General features: G+C 34.5%; 1 protein-coding gene across 1 annotated transcript; it reads left to right on the top strand.

The window, feature by feature from the left end:
• The first annotated feature begins 1,452 nt into the window (after positions 1-1,452).
• On the top strand, positions 1,453-5,421 carry LOC120124900 (two-component response regulator-like APRR5). The gene is made up of 8 exons (XM_039143460.1): positions 1,453-1,687; positions 2,691-2,852; positions 2,975-3,105; positions 3,211-3,366; positions 3,565-3,727; positions 3,817-4,117; positions 4,248-5,028; positions 5,216-5,421. Exons 1-8 carry the CDS (start codon positions 1,468-1,470, stop codon positions 5,351-5,353), a joined length of 2,052 nt encoding a protein of 683 aa, XP_038999391.1. The 5' UTR covers positions 1,453-1,467; the 3' UTR covers positions 5,354-5,421.
• Positions 5,422-8,516: the final 3,095 nt, after the last annotated feature.

Here is an 8,516-nt window from a genome sequence, read left to right as displayed (position 1 = left end):
GACGTGAAGGGTTGGTAATTAGGGGTATAGCGCGCCCGCTGCACCGCACTATACCCCACGTGTCAGATATCCAAGTATAGCGCGGATCAGGGGGCGCGTTATACCTACGTGACGCCAAATCAGCATATAGCGCGGTGCAGGGGCGCGCTTTCCTGCTAAGGATGTTAGATCGAAAAATATAGTCTGACCGATGTTAGATCGATAATAATATCGATTACCGATGATATACCGAAAAAATAGCCTACTAAACATACCAACTTTGACTAAACATACCAGTTCAACCATTAAAATATTTAGACTAACCCTTAAAATATAAAATATTGGGCCACTACTAAAGTCAAACCATTAAAATATTTAAACTAACCCATAAAATATTAAACTTTCAAATTAAAGTTAATCAAATCATTAAAATATTTAGACTAACCCTTAAAATATTAAACTTTCAAATTAAAGTTAATAAAAGAAAACATAATCCTAGGTGTTGTTTCTACAGTTCCATAGGCAGGTGATTCTCTTCTCGACCTTCACGTCGGGTTTCTATGTTGGTGAGATAATTTTAGAGTGTCGTTACAATTTATTTTTTGTCTTTGTCATATCCTTATTAATATAAGAATATTTTTTATGTTATTGTTTCATTTATTAGATAAAAATTATTATTTTTTTAGTCTTTATCTTATCATTGTTAATATAAAAATGTGTAAAGAAAGGTAATTGTAGATATCTATTTTTGTTCGGATCGAAAAAAATATTATTAAATATTATTATTTTATTATTATTATTATTATTATTATTATTAATTATTACCTACTAACATAAAATCTAAATACCTATTAAATAATCATCTACTAAAAATTCACTACCCATTAAATAAAAAAACCACTAAAAATTCACTATCTATTAAATAAAAAAAACTTTAATAAAAAAATAATAACGTTGGTCAGTTTAATAGTTTTATTGGTATATTTAGACTCACCCACCTAGAAAGAACGAGCAGAGCCAGAGGTCACAATAAAAGGGTGATTGCTGCGTATGCAATGACTCACAAAAGAAAAGGAACACAAAAGCGATCAGTTCGGAATGCCCAACGTGTCCAGTTGTTGTCCAGTAAATAAATCCACTGTTAGAACCAAAATATCTTTGAATTTGGTGCTAAAAGATTTTTAGCAATTGGGTTCCACACGCGATAAATATCCAAATCCTCGGCCTTAGAATACTATTTGTTTGGGCGTAGAATTAAACGACAGCCCCAAAATCCAATGACGCACTGGCAGGTAAAGCTGCTGACATGGCTTCCGTAGGCCATGCAAAACACATGATTGTAGATATTTTCTTTGATTTTGTAAGGTCAGATATTTTTCACCCTCTTCGTTGCCGTCCGATCAAAGGGACTGGTTTTAGATATTTTGTTTCAAATATAGATTTTTAGCATTAGATGATCCATTTCAAATTTGCTAAACAAAGGTAAATATGGGCGAGGTTGTGGTGAGTAGCGAGGAAGTTAGGATCGGGAGTGAAACAGACCAGGAAAATGGGAATTTGGAGTCGAAGCGTGGGAGTTGTGGTTCTGGGGCCGTAGTGAATTGGGGAAGGTTTTTACCCATGCCGGCTTTGAGGGTTTTGTTGGTCGAAGCTGATGATTCAACCAGGCAGATTATCCTTGCTCTTCTCAGAAAATGCAGTTATAGAGGTTCGTTTCCCTTTCCCCCCCTTCTTAATCCCCCCAGTTACAACTGTTTGAGTCATTCTTATGTTTCGAGTTGCTTCTGCTGTGATGGTTGCTTTGCTGTAATTTTGAATTTGTTTGATCCATCAGGACTGCTGGTTTTAGATTTCAATATACGGAATTCCAGCTAACTTTTTTTCCCCATGTTTACAGTTGCTTAAGATTTAATGGGTACTTCAGACTTCCTTCGCTTAAGTAACATAAATTAAATGACACGCCCTTTGTGTGTGTGCGTCTGTTCATGAGAAAAATCTTTTAGAATTTGTTAATTGTTAGTAAAATTTCCTTGGAGATAGAATCCATCTGCTCAAATTGCTTCCCAAGATTGGGTAAATATAATTATGGCCAAATAATGAAACAGGCAAATCAGAACAGTGCTCTAGGGTGGTTACATGATGCTTAGATTCTTCAATGTCTGCCATGTGGATCTAGATAACTAAAACTATTGGTATTATCCCACATCAATTGAATCCTAAAATGGGTTTTAGATTGGATGCTTTACAGAGTGGTTGCTTTAGTTAATTAACCCCCAAGCAATTAGGGCCAAGGATAGGGGTATATCTTATCTAGTTGATAGTTCATTAGGATTATTATGCCTTACTGGAACATGTTTAGCTTATCTAGTAAATCTGTGAGTGTAGAAAGCAATATGCAGTACTTCTATCCTTTTAGGGTTACTTCAAGGCTTTCAGCACACATGCGAAGGAGTCCGCCCAAACTTGTTTTGTGTCGAGATTGAATTTATTCCATTTGAGGATATCTACAACATATACAAGATCGAATTTATTCCAAACTTTATAACAGTACGATTAACACAGTTGCAGATTGTGGTTTAAGGTTTTTTAAACTTTTCTTGGGCCGCAAAATTGTATGTTGATTCTTGCTTTAAATAGGTAGTTGTTTACAATTTTAACATGTGACAGTTGGGACTGAAAATAGTTTTATTTTTCCTCTTTCTTTTGATCAGTTGCTGCTGTTCCTGATGGCTTGAAGGCATGGGAGATGCTGAAAGGAAGGCCTCGTAGTGTAGATCTCATTTTGACAGAAGTGGATTTGCCATCTATATCAGGATTCGCTCTTCTTACGCTAATCATGGAGCATGATGTTTGTAAAAACATCCCTGTTATAAGTATGATATGAAAGATTCTACAATATTTTCGATACATTTCTACAGTTGCTATGATTTTTTACTTCGCGTCTACAAAAAAGCAATTTAATAACTGCTCTTTTTCTTTGGGCATGATTGTGCAGTGATGTCCTCACAAGATTCAGTTAGCACAGTATACAAATGCATGTTGAGAGGGGCTGCTGACTACCTTGTTAAGCCGATAAGGAGAAATGAGCTGAGAAATTTATGGCAGCATGTATGGAGAGGACAATCGGTATGCTAACTTCTTACACTTTATTTTGCTCTCTGTTTTACAGTTCTATTGAAAATATAGTTTACATTTTTCCAAAGCGTGATTCATATCTGTTTTTCAAATCAGTCAATAGATGGTGGGAACTCCCCCCGGTATGAGAGTGTTGGACTGAAAAAGGTTGAAGCTAGCTCTGATAATGATGCTTCAAGCAATCATTCCATTGGTTGCTTGGCATGCGTCCAAACAAATAAGGAACAAACTGAGAAAGGGAGTGATGCCCAGGTCAGTTCTCTTCATCTATCATATTTGTTTTGTGATCGATTTATGCATTTGCTATATAGAATATTTGCTTGCCTACACTCGCGTACTTTTCTGGATCGGCGACCCTTACTTATTCTCATGATCAGAATGAGTTCTCTTCCTGTTTTAAGTTGGCTACATGAAGTTTAATGTAGACTGCATGTTTGCTGTCTCTAGCAGAGCTCTTGTACGAAGCCAGATATGGAAGCTGAGAGTACCCACAAGGAAAATGTGCAAGAATTCTCACACTTGATGAAGGGAAAATCTCCAATTGAATTTCAGGAGCTTGAAGCTCATGCGAGTTTCGATCAGAACCTGCTCATGCATCAAACGGAAAATGAGGGTAAGACTAAATTTTGATTTTTTTTTTCATTCTGTTCAAATGGAGAGCATCTAACATTCTTTCAATGTGTCGGTTCAATTTTTGAGCAGTTGCTGATTCCTGGAAGGATGCCTACACAACTGTGCACAAGGGTGTTGATCTGGAAATTCAAAGAAGGGATACTAATATCTTGGCTGAGGCTGGTGATGTGGTTGCTGATTCACCAAGAGAAGCTATTGACTTCATGGGAACATTTAATAAAAATCGGAGTTGTTCAATAAATAGTGCTAGAAATTTTGATTCTTCTCCATACTTGGATCTTTCCTTGAGAAGAAGTAACCCTAATGTATCTGAGAATGTTACTCAAGAAAGGCCTACCCTCTGGCATCCTAATTCATCAGCCTTCATGAGGTTGGTTTCTGTTGTATTTGTTATTATCATCTTCAGAATTAGAAGAAATGGATTGAATCAGGTGTATTTTTTTTGTTATATTTGATACTTGTATTTTTGTTGCTGATCATACCAATTATCTTTAATGCAGGTACACTAGCAGAGTATCACAGCCCCAGCATTCAACATTAATGAGTTTTGGTGATCGGAAGAAAGACTCTGAAACTAATTCTGAGAAGATGTTGACCAACATTATTTCTGAATACAACTCTGATACTCCTAATCCTACACTAACTTCTCAAATAAGTATGATTCCTTTGACTACTGGAGCTACTGCTGAATTGAAGCAAACTGAAGGAGCACCAGCAGCAGCACCATGCACACATCAGAGAGTATTCCCCGTCCCAGTATCAGTGAAGGGTATAAGATTGAATAATCCGTGCAATGGTTATAACTCTATAATTCCTCCGATCTATTGTGCACGGTCAAGTTCATCCATGCCAAGTCCAAGCTCAGCCAACCAGCAGGAACCTGCCTTTTGTGTGAATCTGTTTCGTCATTCCAGTTTTGAAGCCAACTCCTCTGGACAGTTGTATGACCGACTTGCTTCCAATACAAACCAGTCAACCAATCAACCCTTGAACAAGCTGGATTCAATTGAGGATAGAGGGCATTTTTCTCCCAACACTGATCAGAGTGCAAGTAGCAGTTTCTGTAATGGCTCCTTAAGTCAACTTAACGGTGTTGCATATGGAAGCACTGGTGTAAGCAACGGAAATGTTGATCGGGTTGCTATCCCCCGGGCTTCTATAGAGAGCAAGAACGATGAAAGTTTTCCTAGTCCTAGTGGAAGTTCATGCCGTTCTATCCAAAGAGAAGCAGCTCTCATGAAGTTCCGCTTGAAGCGAAAGGATAGATGCTATGAGAAAAAGGTAAAAGGATTCAGTTGCCATCATTATGTGCTTACATGTTTCCTGTTCACTACTTTGCATTAATAAGATACTGATGTTAAATTCAAGTGCTAGTTTCCAGTTGCAATGTAAATGTAGAATCATGTGCGGATTAACTTGCATAGTTTGAGCAACCAGCTAATGTCTCGTGCTCAATCTTTTTTGGCAGGTCCGATATGAGAGCAGAAAGAAGCTTGCAGAGCAGCGTCCACGAGTAAAAGGCCAGTTTGTCCGTCAAGTGCATGCTAATCCCACGCATACAGAAGCTGAGCGTCATTATGGCAATTCATCTGATAGATTGGACTAGTTACAACTCCGTAAAGCGAGGAGACCAGGGACTCAAATTTTATAGATGGCTTAGAACATATGCAATACTTTTTGTAAGATAGAGTGGTTAATGACACAGGTTAGTATGTATTTAAAAGGGAACTAATGTTGTGATGTTTCATAGTAGACAGTTTTCATGGGGGTTGCCTGAATCCTTGTTTATTGGTTGGTTTGTTCATTCAACAGACTTGGTGTAAATACAAATAATGTGTAATCTCATAGCTCCTTTGTCGTAACCGTCATTCGGGTGGGCCCGAAATTAGGTTTCGATTTGAATTAATGTGTTGAGCCGCCACCGATCATTTTAAATTAGGTTAATCGGACACCCTAACTTACCTTTTATCTGATCTACGTTTTACCAGAAGTTTGTCAGATTCGAGAGTCGATTACAGACAAGGAAGGATTAACACTTATGTACTATCCTTTCGGTATCAATTTAATTTCTTAGTTGTCTTAATTGCGAAAATTAAAGTCAAATTAAAATTTAAAAATTCGATCCGAATTACTTACTTTTTTATATGTTTAAATTTGTCCTAAAAAATAAACCAAATTAATATTAAATAATAAACTAAAAATTAAATAAATAAAAGAATAAAAAAATTAAATTAAAAGGATTAAATTGAAAAGAACTAAAAACCAAGGATTAAATTGATATTAATTAAAAGTTGGAAAAAAATAAGTTAGGGGTTAAATTGCAAAAATATAAAAATTTAACGATGATTAAATTGAATTAATTCAAATTTTAAGCGTAAATTTACAACAGTGACAAATAAATTACTTATCAAAATAACAGAGACTGCGAAAATAATTTAAAATTTTCATAATTGCACACCAGTCCCTCCTATAAATACCCCAAAATTAGAAAAAAAAAATCATTTCTCACATATTTCAACAAAAACAGCTCTCCTCCACTCTCAAAATCCTCTAAACCCTTTCCTCCAACCGACCATAGGCCGACCACACTCAAAACGCCCCCATTTGAAAACGTAAACACCCCTCAAAATGCTCCTCTCGCCTTTAGTGGCCGAAAAACGTAAATACCCCTCAAACGCTCCTCTTGCCATGATTCTCGGCGTAGATCTATGAGAGAACTTTCGGATTTTTACCTTTCCGGTGAGACCTTTCCATTTCTCGGCGTCGTCCTTCATAGCTCCGGCATCTATTCCTTTCCCCGAGCAAGACCGAAACTTTAATGTGTTTTTTTGTGATTTTAGTGGCCCGAATGATTTATTTTCTTGGTTTCTTTTACTGCTTGATGCTTCTTTTTCCTTTCGTGTCTTGGATGGTGCTTTGCAGGGGCTTTTATAGCCATGCTCAAAGGGATTGTCCGGGTCGTTTCCCTATACCCGATTCGCTTAGGTTATTGTAATCCCATTTTCGATGGGATTTTGTGTTCATTGCGTTATTGTTGGAGAATAAGGGGTGTTCCCCTTCGATTTTTCCCGAATCTGTCGTGATTTTGCTGTTTGGCCCCGAAGTGGCTGATTTAACACCAGTACGTGGTCCTCACACGTCATTCGAGCCCCCGTGCGGTGCCAAAGTTTAGGGTAAAACCCTATTTAACTTGGGCTGGGTCAGACCCTCTTTTCCTAACTGGGCCTACTTTGCTGGGTCAGACTGACATGGTTCGATTGGACTCCCTTGCTGGACTGGTTTTTGGACTCTTTAAACCCTAAAAATAAATAAATAAATAAATAAAAATAATAAGCTTAATATATATATATATATATATATATTAAAACTATATAATATATTATATTTTCAAAATTATATAATATGTTTTCAAAAAAAAAATATATTACATATGTTTAAAAAACTATATAACAATATGTTAAAAAAAACTATACTATATATTTTCAAAAACTATATATATATATTTTAAAAATAAACTATATAATATGTTTTCAAAAACTATATTATATGTTTTTTAAAAACTATATTATATATTTTTTAAAAAATATTTTATTTTTCAAAAAACTATATACTATATATTATCATATATTATATATACTATAAATATAAAACAAAGAAAATCATAAAGATTCGGTCGAAAATGAGTGTCTACATCTCAAGATAAGGAGAGTTTGCTTATGGTCTAATCTATCACACCATTAATTAATTGGGTAAACTACACGGGAGACCACTAAACTATGGTAAAAAATCAATGTGACCACCGAACTTTCAATTGAATTAATCAGACCATTCAACTATTTAATTAATTTTATCAAACCACCGTCCGTTAATTTTTAACAGAGGTGGTGACGTGCCCGTTAATAAAATTGGTATAATTATATATTTGGTCCTTAATATTTACATATTATATTAATTTAGTCACTATTTTAATTCAATTAAATAAATTTAACTATCCAATTAAAATGTGACACATGTCAATACATGATTAGAAGGTTTTATTTATGAATTTTAAATTATTTAATTAAATAATTTTCTATCTAATCAGGTGGTGACACGTGTCACCACCCAATTCAAATGAAAATAACGGGACTAACATGCTTGCAAAAGGAATTAAACCTCTGTGAAGAGGGAAAAGCTACCAGGAGCCCAAACCATTGAACCAAAGGTCCCCATTGGTTTAAACTTACAACGATTTGTATTTGACTTGTAAAAGTTTGTTAATGATAAAAAACTAAACAAATTATTTTTTAAACAAATTATTTTTTAAATTAATTGTAAATTTTTTTGAATAAAAAATATTCAATTGTTATCTAAATTAGAAATTTTTAAAAAATTTTAGTTAATTCTAAAATTGACCGAATTAACCGAAATTTGTTTGGTTCGGTTAATAATTTTCAAATAAATTTCGGTTTGATTAATGGTTAAAGAAAAAAATCAGTTAATTAGGCTCAGTTAATAATTTTCAAATAAATTTTGGTTCGATTAACGGTTAATTTATTTGTAAATTATTAACCGAATCGAATTAGCTGATTTTTTTAAAATTATTAACCGAATTAATCAAAGTTAAAATTCAGTTAATTCGGTTCGGTTAAGCGAACCAAAATTTATTTGAAAATTATTAACTGAACCGAATTAATTTGAAAATTATTAATCGAACCGAATTAACCGATTTTTTAAATTATTAACCGAATAAATAATTTATTTAATCACGTGTCATCACCTGATTAGAT

This window comes from Hibiscus syriacus, unplaced genomic scaffold (assembly GCF_006381635.1).
Source record: "Hibiscus syriacus cultivar Baekdansim isolate YM2019G1 unplaced genomic scaffold, ASM638163v2 tig00110429_pilon, whole genome shotgun sequence".
NCBI classification, from domain to species: domain Eukaryota; kingdom Viridiplantae; phylum Streptophyta; class Magnoliopsida; order Malvales; family Malvaceae; genus Hibiscus; species Hibiscus syriacus.
The sequence above is the reverse complement of the archived record's forward strand: the minus strand, read 5'-3'. Positions and strand labels throughout refer to the sequence as shown.